At 39.1% G+C, this 14,863-nt stretch overlaps 1 protein-coding gene across 1 annotated transcript; it reads right to left on the bottom strand.

Annotated features, from left to right (window-relative positions):
• Positions 1–516: 516 nt before the first annotated feature.
• LOC131797540 (nuclear mitotic apparatus protein 1-like) lies at positions 517–14,758 on the bottom strand. Its single transcript, XM_059115166.2, has 15 exons — positions 14,610–14,758; positions 14,303–14,394; positions 13,668–13,756; positions 12,404–12,480; positions 11,543–11,726; positions 10,342–10,490; positions 9,385–9,508; positions 9,032–9,149; positions 8,683–8,788; positions 7,755–7,898; positions 6,975–7,065; positions 5,619–5,797; positions 5,244–5,314; positions 3,892–4,307; positions 517–3,452 (listed from the first exon to the last, which is right to left on the bottom strand). Exons 1-15 carry the CDS (start codon positions 14,643–14,645, stop codon positions 1,243–1,245), a joined length of 4,086 nt encoding a protein of 1,361 aa, XP_058971149.2. The 5' UTR covers positions 14,646–14,758; the 3' UTR covers positions 517–1,242.
• Positions 14,759–14,863: the final 105 nt, after the last annotated feature.

Genomic DNA, 14,863 nt, shown 5'->3' with positions numbered 1-14,863 from the left:
CTTTCCATTAAGACTTTTGGAGGGCTCTGAGGGTTGGGTAATAGTCTTTTGTATGAAATAAGGTACTTTTCGTGAAATGAAATACTTCATGTCTGCGTTTCTCGCATTTTGTTAGACCCCATTAAACGCAAAAGGACATGTTGCACTATGCAAGGGTAATCGTACCCGATTTTCAAATCGGCTATGCGCTCGGCGTTCGTTATTCTCCTCCAGAGCCGTTCTCAAACTCATCAACACTCCTGCTCAACGAACGTTCATTGAGAAGGAGCGTTGCGTGACGAGTCTGAGAACGGCTGCGATGGAGACTAGGTGTTCGACCAATTACTCTCTAAAACTCCACTTCTCTTAGAGCTGCTAACTTTGTTCACTTTTCTGTTATTTCTGCTTCACTTTGTTCATATATGGATGTGGAGTTTTTTCTTTATGCCTCAAAGAAGTATCCAACTTCCAAAGTGCCTATGGGCTCAATTTAACCATTTAAAAAAGACAAACAGGATAAGTGTAAACATTTATAATACCATGTGAACGAATCAGATATCGTGCCCTAACGTATGAAAATTTCCCTTACTACATTAAAAATCCCTGTTAAAACTCGTTTGCAAACCGTCAAAACAAAACTGTATAAATTATTTTGAAACATTAACCGAGTTTCCTCTTATGCAATATTTGCATGATAAATTAAAATTATAAGTCTTATCTGGTACATGCAAAGCTAAACATGGCACTCACATTTACGTAAAACTTGCGGAAAGACAAGTGATTCAACGTGTCTTAACAATTTCGATTTCCTAAAAGTAATCAAAATGCGTCAAAATTCAAAGATTCGCTAAATGTTAACGTTATCCTGCTTAATGAAACGTGATTTTCCAAACAATAATTATAACTACAATAACTACAGTTAAATACATGCAGATTGATTTCCTTGAGGAAAAAATGACCTCGCTATTTTATCTAGCTACAACACTTTTAAATCAGATAGTGTGTATGTTGGCTACAACATGTGCTTGTCATGATTATGCAAGGTACACTAAACAGTTTTCATATGTTCATTGAAAGTGATGAATTTTTCAATTGCTCAACATGATTCATTAATTATTTGACCAATTTAAGAAAACTCCCAAAACGTCTCTCCAAATTATTATGCAGTTAGCCTTCATATTTGTTTTTACCACGTACTGGATGTGTGGTTTAACTCTTTCGAACGATGCAATTCTCTTTGCTCTCCTTACAAGTTCTGCAGAGTTATTTGGCATTTCTTTTCAAGTCGCGCGGTCTCAGCGGCTTTCTATCTTTAACTGTGCTTGCAACCAGATTCTGGGACTTTGTCTTCTTTAAGAAGCGTTTGCTGCTGTCATCTAACAGGCAACTTGACGCCGTCGACCGCGCAATTGTGCGACGCCGTGCAATCGAGGTCTTCGTTTTCTTTGGCGGCGTTATTTCGATGTTGTAAGCGAGGCTTTCTCTTCGCGAGGAACCTTCGTCTGGAGCTGCTTCATTAGGAAGATTTTCGTTTGAGCGGGACCGAAGAGATCCAAGTGCCGACTGCATGGCCGTGGCGATACGCTGGGATCGTGGTTGTTTAGCTGGAGTAATGCTGGGGGCAGACTTAGATTTTGCTATACTCGGTCTTTCGCTGTTCTTTGGTTTAAACAGATTAGACGCACCTTCCACCGATTTTCTTTTGCGTGTGTTGAATGATTTGGCCAGTGACGCGTCCAAAGACATTCTTCCCGTTTTAAGCACATCTTCTTGCACAGAGAAGTCAGGGTTCATTTGAGTTTCTACCGGGTAAGATGTCTGTAGATGCGGCAGGCACGACGCATTCCGACGCTGCAGCTCGGCCAGTCGGTTCCAGTCATACTCCACTTCAGCATCTTCCATTTCTGGTCCAAGCTCATCTCCCAGGATGAAGTATGCAGCACTGTTTGTAGTGCGTTTTTCAGGCGGGGTGTTACCTCGCATGTAAATAGCACTCTGCCGGCGGCTGGCGCGAGTCTGAACTCCAGCCCTCAAGCTTGAACTTGAGGCCGAGTGCAGAGTGTTGAGAGATTTGTTTAACTGGTTACAAGCATTGCTCGGGAGTGTAGGCGCTTGCATGCTTCCCTTAACAGAGCTTGCAAAATCCGCTAGCTTCAATGGTGGGCCTTCGTCAGAATCAGTGGAGCTATCCTCTTCGAAAAACTGTTGTCGAGCGTACATTTGCGCTCTTTCCCCTTCAGTGGCCTTCCTTCGGAGCGACTCTATAATACTTTCGGACTCAGCAGAAGTTTGTCTAAGTTCTCGTATTTGTTTATCGGCATGAGCCAACTGTGCCTCCATAGAGTGTACCTCTGTGCCAAGCCGTCTGTTGATAAGAGTTTCCTCCTCGACTTTCTGCTCCAGTTGATTTTTCTCAGCTTGTAATTCCAGCATGTGATCTTTCAGCTCTGCAAACGCCTTCTCTGTCTCCTTCATTCCTTTAGAAGTACGCTTAAGCTCCTCTATCTTCGTCAGTAGTATCTTCTCTTTGCTTTCCCACTTAACTTCAGAATTTTTCACCACGTTAACTGCGTCCTCTTTCGACGCCAGCGTTTCCTTCAACAACAAGTCAAGTTCTTCAACTTGTTTATCCTTTTCGCCAAATTTAGCTTCCAACTCAGCTATGCGCACTATCAAGCCATCTCTTGTCTCTTTTTCCTCTTCGATAATCTTGTCGATTTGTTCTTTCCCTTTCTTTTCCAACTCACTGTAATCCTTTTGCAATTTTTCGAGTGCTTCATACTCCTGTTGTCTCTTTGTTTCTAATTCGTTGTAATCCTTCCTCAAGCTTTCAACCTCCTCTTGCACAGCGTTCGTCTCAGTTTGTTTGGCTTCTTCTAATTGACGTATCTCGTTCCTTGTTCGATCTTTCTCGGTGTCTGCTTCTTTCCTTAGCAAATCAACACTTGCTTCCAGCTCCTCTACTCTAATAACATAACTCTCGCATTTGCCTCTCAGCTCAACACATTTCTTGCGCTCCAATTCCAATTCTTCCTTGGTCGTCTCGAAACCACTGACTTCCAATTCTAGCTCAGCAACGATGCTTTTAGATTTCAGAAGCTGATTCTCCAAATGACCGTTGTCTTCTCTGGCTTTCCTCACTTCTTCGTCCAGCGTTTCTACTTCTACTCGCGCTTTCTTTCGAACTTCGATCAATTCGTCTGAATGCCTCTTAGAGTTTTCAAACATTTCGCTTCGCGTATTCATCACTTCCTCTGACAGTTGATCAAATTTCTTTTTCCAAGCTGTGCGCTCTGCGTCGCAAGCCTCCTGGATTTTTGCGGCGTTTCTTTCAGCTTCATCCAACATGGATTTCTGTTTGTTAGCGAAGGCCTCCTTCACCTCCTCGTACTCCTCCTCGAGTTGGTTAGTTTTCGTACGGAACTCAGAGGCAACCGCGGCTTTTTCTTGCGCCATACTAACGATCTTGGAATCTTTTGAAGAAAGGAAATATATTGATTAGAAATGTTCGCAGAAAGAGCGAAAGGCTGTTTAGAAAAACACCTGAGTCGGGCAGCACTATCGGTAAGAGCCGACCAAAACAACCAAGTAGAGTGTTATCGCTAGCCAGTTACATTTTCCTCATTACTTAAGATAAATAACGCTGTTTTTGAAATACCATCGAACAGATTCGTACAGCTGCAGTTTCCAACATTAAGATGGAATTTAAAGCAGAAATTATCAAGAAAAGGTTGCTCGAAGTATCATAGAAGTGGCTATATTGATAGGGGCTCGTTCTAACCCTAAGCAATCTCCTAATTACAGGGTAAACGATAACTTCCATCATAGAGAACAAACACACAGCAGGGTTCTAAATAAACATTGTTACTGTTTCCTATTTCTTTCCGTTCGAGAATCGCAAAATAAACTCACCCAATTCGCTTTTTAAGGCCGCTAGCATCTTCTCGTAAGTTTCTCTAACTTGATCCCTTTCTTTTTCCAAAGCTTGAATCTTCTGTAATCTATTCTCCAGTTCTTCCTCCAATCGCTGCCGCTGTTTGGTGAGTTCGTCTACCTCTTCTTTCATTAAACTCATTTCTGTGTCATATTTTAACTGGTTGTCATGTGCACGGGCATTGCTGGTTTGAAGACTGCCTTCCAAACCTGCTTTCAAATTCGCCAAGGCTTGTACTTCAATAGTCGTCTCTTGCAGCCGCTTTTCTCTGATATCAAGTTCTTTAGCAAGTTCTGCTTTTAGCAAGTGTTCTCTCGACAGAGCTGACTTCAGTTCTTCTACCTCTCGGAAACAATGTTCCTGTATATTCTTGAGTTGTTCGTCCATTTGTTCTCTAACAGAAAGAATGAGATAGAGAACTTATAATGTCTCCTAACATCAAAGTTAGAGAAAGAAGAGAAACAAAGACTTTTAGAATTGCATGTGGTAAAACCAAAGACAGAACAATCAAAAATGGCATGCAAAGCATACCAAACTGTCCGATGCGTGGAAAATTGCCACTGATGACCAACGATTACTCTTTCATTTGATTTGGACCTGACCAGTCGAAAAGCTGGCGCAAATTAGGGACCAACCAAGGTACAAAAGAAACCAGAAAACAGACCTCGAATGACTCTAAAAGTCGATCGTAACAAAGAAAGAATAGGCAATCGATGATAACTCTAAACTGTAGTAGTTCCACGACTAACCAGCTCTAATGCACGACCGACACTAATGAAGCGTGGGTAAAGGCTAGTAATAAATCGGCTCTTGCATATTTCCTTGGTTGATCAATATCAATGCGTAAAATTAGAAAATATCATCAAAAGACTGTTGATAATTACGTTTAACAGAAAGTGTAATAACTAGTCAAAGACTAAACGTATTTACTACCAGGGTTGACCTAGCCTGCGTAAGTGATGCTTTTTCGGCCATTTGATGAAGATAAAGTCGGCGGATACGAGAAGTTACGAGAACAACAACAATTGCAACAACGTGCTTTGCTCTGGCGCCTTAGCCTCTCAAAGCTCTAAAGTGCACCAAAAGGCCGCCAAATAAGCAGGCTAGGATATAACCGTGCATGATCATAGACAATACGATTGTTACTGTAGCTGCTTCCAACTGAAAAGAATAAGCGCGAGTTATTTTCGTAATAGACTGATCAATCAGCTTGCCGTTTTCACTTTTCCTTCGACTAAATAAGGTCAAATCAAATCTTTATGTGAGTGCAGTATGCCTAGGCGGACCTCAAGCCTTCCATACTGAGTTCACCCAAATACTTGAGCATTACCTTTTATGAACTTCGACCGCCAGCTGATCTTCGAGTTCTTGGATCCTGCTTCTGGCGGTTACGTACTCTTCCTTTAAACGCAAAAATAGGTGAAATAAATAAATAACAAATTATCTCCTTTTCCTCGCCACTCCAAGCTTCTCGGTACAAGACAATACTGCCTAATTTCTTCCCTTTTCTTATCGACGACTTCCTCCACTTGACTAAAAAATTGTTGGCTTTATGTTATATCCAGCTGCTCTCATAGCGAGAAATTCTGACAGCATGGTAGTTTACGCGCGAATTGTGCGCACCACTGGCGTTCGAAACCCTCGGCTACTCTTGACAAGGCCGGAATACTATTTATTTTTTTTTTAACATAACTGAGAATTATACCTTGTAAGAGGTCTGCATTTTCTTGGTGTCCTCCAAAGTCTCCTTTAAAGCCAGGTATTCTTCTTGGTTAACTGCTGTAGACAGACGCGACTCCAAGCGATTTTTCTCCAGTTCTAGTTCAATTACTCTGCTGTCGATGTTGACAGCTGCCAATGGGGCATGTCGTCTTGGTGATTCGTCTTGGAAAGAAACAACAAACAGCGGTCTAGCAATAGCCATTTTGTTAACTTCGTGATGAGAATAAACAAAATTGAGGCTATTCAAAATAGTTAAGAGCTATCGTTTGTCTCACGACAAGGAAACTGACATAAAATCTGAAAGAAAGAACAAACCGTGGTCTAGCGATAGCCATTTTGTTAATTTCGTGAAAAGAATAAACAAAATTGAGGTTGCTCAAAATAGTCAAGTTCTATCGTTTTCTCATGACAAGGAAACCAACATATAATCTGCGATTACGCATTGTAATTAAAACAACGATCTCTTGTAACCGGGAAAAGGGGTTATGAAGCCTGACCTGAAACTTACGGAGAAGCTCAATCACAGAACTTCTGTGACCCGAACAAGAGCGGGAAGTTCAAGTAGGAGTGCTCCCTAGCATTTACTCACGATCTATCACATTAAGCGTTAAGTTGAAAATACTGGAACGATGACAATAATAATGATGATGTTAAAAAGAAACAATAAAACAATAATAGTGATACTGACGAAAATAGTAATAATAATTGTAACAATAAGTTTGGGTTAAAGAGCCTATTTATTACTTCAACATGAACCGAGCAGTTTCATGTAAAGACCGCAGAGATAACTGACTACATCCCGAATGCGCATATCGTTATATAATCATTAGTGGCGCGCTCATTGTGATTGTTCAATTGCACGCGCCTATGTGCGCCACTTCTATATAGCCAGGTAATTTATGCCGGTATACCTCTAACAGTATTTCGTGACAATAATAATGATAATAATGATAATAACTTACAGCAAACAGTAATAATAACAAGAATGATGGTTTCCGTGTGTTTTCATAAATGTATTTAAATCTTCTACAAGGGTACTGGACAAACTTTATAAACTGAGTGATCAGTTTGGGTAGTTCTGATTAAAAATGATATCCCCCTGCTCAACGGTGCTGTCTGACCGGCCATAATTAAGGACGTATTCTCAAAGCACGGAGATCAAAAGAAAAATCGTGTTTAAGTCCATGAAAAAACAACAGGAGGGTAGAAAAGCGAAAAAGAAAGATTTGGTACGGTAGAAATGAAGCTTGAGGTGATTGTGAATATTGAGAAATGACTTTTAAACATGCACAAGGGATGATATTGTTTGCATGATTTTCAGTTTAGTGATGATGGTTACCTTCACTCCCCCTCAGCTCTTCATCATCAAGCGCCTTTGACCTCTGCCTCTCCATCCTAATTTCAGCAGATTTTGATGCAGCACTAAACGCCTATGTTAGAGAATACAAATGGCTTCCATGATTATCTTTTGATTACAGAACAGAGAACTCTTTTTTTTTTTCCTGCCTTTGCAACGTGGGTCTCGTTCCCATGGCCCAGTAACTCGGTCAAATTCAAATTCAATTTATTTCCTACATCGGACTTCTTATTGGTTGTTAAAACAACCATTAGTAACGAATAGATCAATTGAGCAACGAGATTCCGTGCTATTTACATGAAATTAATAACCTGAGGTCAATTCGACTCATGTGAAGAACGACGTATGAAATGGTTCTCAACGAATCTTTGCGCGGCAAAGAGAAAGACGAGGTTGAGACGACTAAAACTAGAATTACATGTACCACAGGGAAGAGAGAACATAACTGGAAAGTCTTAATGGCAGCTCGTCCAGTGACGACTCTCTCTTATCTGCTTCCTCTTCATTCAAAGTTGTAAATTATTATATTTTTTTATCTCCTCTTTTTGGTTCAGTTCTCAATCTCAAATCTCCTCCCAATCAAACAGACTTGCTTCGCAAAACAACGCGGTAAAAGCTTCAATTTTTATTTCTGATTCTACCTATGGCAACACTTTTGTCGATTGCCTCTGGTTTATGACTTAGGGTTGGAGGAAGATCTATTTCCTTGACAAATGAGAGAAAATGAAATTAATTCACATCGTGTAACGGCGTGGATCTTACCTCCTCCAAATCTTTCTGAAGCGTTGCAATCATCTGTTCTTTCCTGTTCAATGTGGCCTCCAGTTCGCCTGTTCTAAACTCCATGTGATGAATCTTATTCTTGTAGCGGTCAACAATGGATTTTAAACGATCCGTTTCTTCTCTCTAACGGTAAATGTCGTGTTGTTTAGTTAGCGAGCGTGTAGAATCTCATTCAGTCGATATTATGAAACAAAATCGTTGAAACTGAGACTCGAGCAGGCCGTGCGTGAAAGGAAACGTCTGTAATAGAGTGAATATGCCCACGACTGTCTTTTCCTACATGTGTGTAAGACAAGCAAAACACGCCCCCATCTGAAAATGACTTGCATCGCAAGACTTTCATCCCACTGGACACAAAGTTAAACATCTTTGGAATATGACCACGAGGAATACAACCAAACATTCCCCCATTTTGGCTCAGGTTAACTCGATCAAGTGACGTACATATATAAACCAATTGAGCGAGAATTAATTACCGCATTTGAAGGATTATCTTGAGCGATAATAAGAAACGTAAAGCAGTCACTTTGCAAGATATTTAGCTAGATTAGGTAGAGAAAAACCAAAGCGTCAATTGTAGGAGTTTCAAAAAAAGCAGGTTACCGTCGGCCACCGCCTGTTTAGGGTGCGAACTAGCTCTAGTGTCTGGGATTCGCCTTACGGCACGGCCACCTATTACAATATCGGCATCCGCGCATTGAAAAAGTTACATTGAAACCCAAGCAACTGAAGGAAAACTAAGTGAAAAAGAGACTTTTTGACACGGATTTAAAAATTTGAAATTTCCCAATTTAGGCGAAAATTTTCAGTTTGCTCAAACATTATAAATACACTTGAAGAAAACGAAAGCAAACGCAGCAATCACCTCTGTTATTTTACAGCATTAAAAAAAAAAAAAAAGCCTCACCTCTTTTTCAAATTGTTCCTTCTCTTGAATGAAAGTGGTAACTCTCTGCTCAAGATCTCCACACTGTTGCTTGAATGTCTGCAGTTCCACCACCTTCTGCTTCAACCTAAAGACAAGAAATGCGCATTGATTTATGGCTACCTGACAATGGTCGTGTTCCCCCTTCGTTTCTGATTCGAAAAAAGCGAAAACAAAGTAAGCGTTGGTCATCTTCGCTGCGAGACAAACTTCTCATAACACAAGATTCACTTCACCCTGCTTGCTTGGGGAAAAAGAGACCTAAAATTATTTGCTGTTAAGGTCCACAGATCACACAAGAGAGACTTCTACTATTCGTTGCTATCGTTACCTGGCATTCTCTTTATTAGCCTTTTCGTATTCATCTTTAAAGTGCCTCATAAGTTCCAATTCATCAGCTGACGATAGTAGTTTTGTGACCTCTTTGCGCAATTTTAAGATTGTGGCATCTAAAAACGGAGAAAAGGCGCGTTAAAGCCAAAAAAAACTTCGCAGGTCTTTAAACCCTTACTTCGGACATTTTACCGGCTTCCGAGCAACTTGGCCTTGTGCTGTTGTTTAGTGAAAGACTTGACCAGCTTCATATACTGCTGACTAGCATGCCTTCTCTTCCAGAAAAAAAAGTGTGCGCAGTGTAATTCTTTAAAAATGTCAGTTTTAGATGTTTTCTCTGCTCTGTTTTACCTCTTGCATCAATCTCCTTGTTCTTTTCTGTAACTTCAGCCTCTAAGTCGCTTTGCAAATGAGCCTGTGAGTCTAAAGAGGCTTGTAGCTTGGTAACTTTCTGTTGCAACTTGTTCAGCATTAACTGCCAAAGACGAAGGAAGTAATTTTATTGTTTTCAGAAACTTTATTTTACCTATTAGATGGGTTTAGTGTTAGATAGGTTCAGCAGAACGTTATCGGAAACGGGCAAACGACAAAAGTTCGACTTTTTCCCGGTGTCCACGGTCGGTATTACTCTAAAGCGAAGTTTTTCTTCTAATTAAGAAAACTAATTTCTCTTCAGGTTATTTTCCTGCAGGATTCTAGCCGGTCATCATGTTGTCCCTTGGCAAGACACTAAACTGTAACTGTGCCTCCCTCTGCCCAGGAGTACATGCAAAGATAGGTTCCGGCGAACTGTCAAAGGAACGTAATGAGATGTTGGGAGGGAAGGGGGATAAACTTCAATAGACTGACAACCCATCCAGGGGGAGAAGGAAAACTGCCAGTCCCATAATGCTACAAAAACTGGGATCAGCTTCGGCTGCATGGACCACTTGGCTCCGAGTAGACTATACTCCTTAAGCTTACCCAGTTACATATTAAGGGAAAAGTTTCTTTGTTTTTTTTGCTTTCTTTTTCTCTAAATGTCAAGCATAGACACTGTGTCCTCTTCACTTGAATGTGACACTGGAGAGAAACTACATGTATTCAACACAGATTTTACTCTTCAGAAAACTGGGGTCTGAGCAGTAAAATCTTTAAAACACATAGACATACAAAGATAATGGCCTCTACATGATTGTATATTGTTCCCTGCCCAATGGGGAGTGCCTGTACTTGCAGGCGATGCTGCAAACAATCTTTTTCAAAACCCATTAGTTACTTAGTATCAAAACAGAATCATTATAAAGTTATGGAATAAAGAAAACTGACCTGATTTTGTTTGCTGCGTAACTGTGGAGACCCCACAAGAGATTTTAAGGGGGAATTGGTGAAAAAAGCCTCCACTGGTGACTGGACAGTTAAAGGTGATGGCATGTGATCAGAATCAAGGTCTAATTTTTGGCCTTCTACTAAATTCACTGCAAAAAAAAGAAGTGAGATGAAATGGTTGGCAAGTAAGTTATCTAGAAGTGGTACTTTCTCCACCAAGTATCACAGCACCAATTCAAAAATTTCCATCTATTCTATACTTTGTAAGTTATCTTGAAATACTCTTAGCCCTTGTTAGGCTCTGCTGTAAAAACAAAGACAAAAACAAAACCATTAACAAAGAAGAAATGTTTTCTGAATCAAAGTTTGAACAACTCTGCCTATCAAAAATTCCTGGATCTGCCTCTACCTATTTGGCAATTGTTCACCCAAGTGGGATGGCTAGCAGAGGACATTTACATGTACAGAGCCACAAAGCAGTAAGGTAAATATCCACTACTACGTAGCCATCTAAACTGAAGTGAATACAACTTGTAGTTGTTTTAGTTTATTCTAAAACAGTGAGACATTAAAGCACAAAAAGGTGATTTAAATTTATTTCATCTGGCAAGAAATTTCAATTATTTTGGGCAAAAATCCTTAGAGTGAGTAGCCAATCAGAGAATGCCTTTGACACTACCAACTGTTTTAGTATAATACTATTAGTGTAATTGCTTCATTGATCATAAAGATGCATACACTCTGATTGGTCCAGGACTGCGTCATATCTCACTATAATCACCTTGTGTGAGGTGATTATATTGATACGAGTAATCAAGAGAATTGTAACAAAAGATATGCAAAATGTTTCCTTCTTTACAGAATGGTTTCAACAACAGAATGAATTTACAACAGAATTCAAAAGCACTTGTTTGAGCAATCAAACTGAAACATTATTTTATTCACCTTAGGCTCAGCAAATATTGTTAAATAATACTTTAACTTCATCTTGGGATTATTAAACAATATTTGCTTTGCCCTCTTGTTGAATAATTTTTAATATCACACATATGTCCATCAATTGACCAATATGTTCACCATGGCTATCTCATGTAGTACAAAAGATACACTTCATCTAAGAAACACATTATTTTAGCTGCACACATTCTTTTTACTCTCTGTTATTTCAATCCCTGTAAAGCTACATTCATTTACAACTCACCTTGTTTGCTTAAAATGTTAGCAAAGGATTCAGCTGTGAGACAACCTTGTTCCATGTCAGTAAACACAGATTCAATCAGGAATTTAAAACTGAACTGATCTTCAACATCCATTTTGGTAATCTGATCCACAAATACAGCTACATTATCACACTGTGTTGCTCCACAAAGTAACAGTGTAATAACCTGTAGAAGAAGAAAACCATGAGGGTATAAATTTTTGTGACCTTTGACCTTGCAAGTACACATGCTGTTTGAAACAACTTCTAGTGATCCACAAGGTCTTAACCCTTTCACTCCCAAGATCTGATTGTTAATTCTCCCCTCTAACTGGCACACAATTCCTTGTAAATAAGTTATGAGAATTTGGTGTTAGATCAAGGTAACAACTTCTTCCTGATAAGTTTGAGTATTCTCATTGCCTGGTGGCTGGATAATGTACGGATATTATAGGGGGAAGTTGCAAGTTAATCACTTCTGGGAGTTAAAGGGTAAAATGTCTCACAGCTCATGCCAAGCCTGGTAAATATTGGGTGGAAAGAAGTTCAAAAAATTTTTAAGGCAGAAAAAATTATAAAGTTGACAGCTACCGGAAGTTTGATCCTCACTCTAACATTGTTATTTTCAGAGAAAATAGGTGGTCATTTGTGCTGACATACAGTAGACAGCAAATTCCACTGGTTAACAACTCTTATTGAAACCCCTGGGTGGACACAAACAATTTAGCAGTTCAATCATAGGTGAGACATTTTTTTTCATTTGCCAAACTTGTTTATCAAGCAAACATATAATTTCACATACTCATCTAAGAAGATCATCTAAGAATGAAAAATAATAAGAGTAAAAAAAGGGAATCAAGCAACCTTTGCTATTTCTAGTTCATTTCTGTTCCTGAGATAATCTTCATTTATAACAGAGTAAAAGTCCTGGCGGTGAAATCCTGAAAGGAAGAGAGTTAAACACAGTTTACAGAGGGGACCTACAGAAATTTTTTTCATGTGCTTACTAAATAATGTTCATTTATTTCATATGAATGGGCAAAAATGTGCTAAATTATCTCATTATATTTATCATTAATTTCTCAGGGACCCACTGAGAAGAAGCCCATGTCACATTTCAGCCATGAAGCCTGACCCCCCTATGACTATGCCCCTGGTGCTGAAGTGAGAATGACAGTCTATGCACAAGTTAGTAACTATGCGTAATCAAAAATTTGCTGCCATCAAAAATTTGTAAAATATGGTCATCACTGCTTTCTGCTCATGGTCATTCTCTCCACAAGCCTTAATATATTTTCCAAATATTAACAGTCTTCAAAAGCAACCCAAGTTAAATCTCAGCTCATTACTACACTCTACCACCCATTAATTTTTTACAACTTTCAACTGTTTCAACATTTACATATACATAGCCTCTTGCAATATTGTTTGGGAAAAGAGGAATTTTTGAGTAACTTTCTGATTATGAATTACAAGGTTTCTGTTCATCATGTTGATTGAAGGGTTGTGGACCACCGAGTGAGGGGAGGGTGCAAACTACATGTACCTTTCCCCACCCATTGCAGATAGTAGCTTTAAAAAAAATTTGTTAATACATAATACAGGTCACAAGTTTCAGGTCTGCTTATACAGCAGAACCCTGCTTTGTTGCAAACTCAGTAATTTGGTCACCTAAAAATTACAGCCACTTTTTATGTCCTGGCAAAACAGGAATACACCTTCTTATAAAAAAAACCCTCATTAACATTCTAAAATCCTAAATAGTAGAGTCCTTCAAAACTTCACCCCTTTAATACAGCCACTAGCACTTAAAATAAAATGCCTGTGACATGTCATTGTCATTGTTCTCTGTCATTTCCTAATCAAAGAGTGATTTTACTTTGCAGTCAAGTAAGAAACCCTCCTTCTTTCTTTATTAAAATGTTAAAGGAAAGTAAATCTTGACCTTAACATTCTCTTGGGCAAACTGCAAAGTGATAAAAAATAAAATTTGACCCTATCCCAGTGATACAGCCTCCTGTATGGCAATTTGTTTTGGCCCATTGGTGACAGTATTAATAGGGTGCCTTAACATAATTGCCAGTTGTATATTTGATTTAAACTTAATCAAATTATGACTCTTACATACCCTTTAGGTAGGAGATAATCAGTGACAATACTTGCTCAAGTTGGAATTCATCACTGCCACCTGGAAGATCTTTGACTGTTTCCTTGTCACTAACAGTTACAATATGGATGACAGGGATATTTAAGTGGTGTTCAGAAGTATTGAAAAGAGTAACAAACACAAAATTTTGAAAGCAAAGAATTGGGTGGCGTTTAAAATAGAAGAAGAAATAAAACATAAAAAAATTAATATAGGCAACATAATAATGCCTTGTTGTGAGGAAAGACTGGTAACCAAACCGTGTCGTTTGGGAATGCAGAAAAATGTGAATAGCTACGTGTACGTGTGGTACAAAACAAATTTCAGACTCAGGTTTCCGTCACTTATAATTACAGCGCACATAAATCAAAACTATGTACCGATGAGTAATGTGAAGGATAAACAAATGTATCGAATGAGTTTCATTTGTCGAAGCCAATTCATGGATTTGGGGGAGATAGAGGAAGCAACATGAAAAATACAAGATCAAATTGCCTCCCAACGAACGTACATGTACATGCATGTAGCTTCACCGACTCTCGCCGATCCTCGTCTTTTATAGCTGGTGGATGCAATGGTAAATAGAGAGAAGATTTTTTTTTATACTTAGTACTTACATTAGATGTATAATCTTGAGCAACAGGTTTTTACTTCCCGGATCCGTAATGTTCTCGATTTTCTCTTCTTCGCGTGAAGCATTTGCATTGATCTGTAAATTATCAAACAAAGACGGGAATGAAACAAGAATAATTTGCGTTAATTTTGCTGTAAATGGTAAAAATTTCTTTATATTTCAGTCAGTTCTGCAAATGGGAAGAGATCAAGAGAAATGTATGCAGACGAATGTACAACTCGAATGAAGTTTTAATTTGGCTACGAGCACTTTTAGTAAATTGGAAATGCGAAAAATAACGGATTACTCACCCAGTTCAACAAAAACTTGGAGCTGGCCTCATTCATTTTGGAACTCCCAAGGAGCTTACTCCGCAGAATACGTTAAAATAGTCCAAACAGAAGCAAGATCGAGAAAACGCACAAATCGAACCGCAAAATAGAATGTAAACTGCTTAGAAGATTTGGCGGTTGATTTTGAAATTGACACGATTAATCCCACAAAGCTTAGCGCGGTGTGAATGTGTGTGTATGTGCGGCTGAGAAACCAAGCCTGCTACGATTAA

The sequence above is a fragment of the Pocillopora verrucosa genome, chromosome 14, assembly GCF_036669915.1.
Source record: "Pocillopora verrucosa isolate sample1 chromosome 14, ASM3666991v2, whole genome shotgun sequence".
In the NCBI taxonomy this organism is placed as follows: Eukaryota; Metazoa; Cnidaria; class Anthozoa; order Scleractinia; family Pocilloporidae; genus Pocillopora; species Pocillopora verrucosa.
Note: the sequence above shows the minus strand (reverse complement) of the source record. Positions and strands in the feature narration are given on the sequence as shown.

Coding starts and splice junctions, on each gene's coding strand:
- LOC131797540 (XM_059115166.2), bottom strand. CDS start 14,645: ATGAATGAGGCCAGCTCCAAGTTTTTGTTGAACTGG. Junction 9,509..10,341: donor TACGCAGCAAACAAAATCAG/GTCAGTTTTCTT, acceptor CGTCTTTGGCAG/TTAATGCTGAACAAGTTGCA. Junction 3,453..3,891: donor GGCCTTAAAAAGCGAATTGG/GTGAGTTTATTT, acceptor TTTCTTCAAAAG/ATTCCAAGATCGTTAGTATG.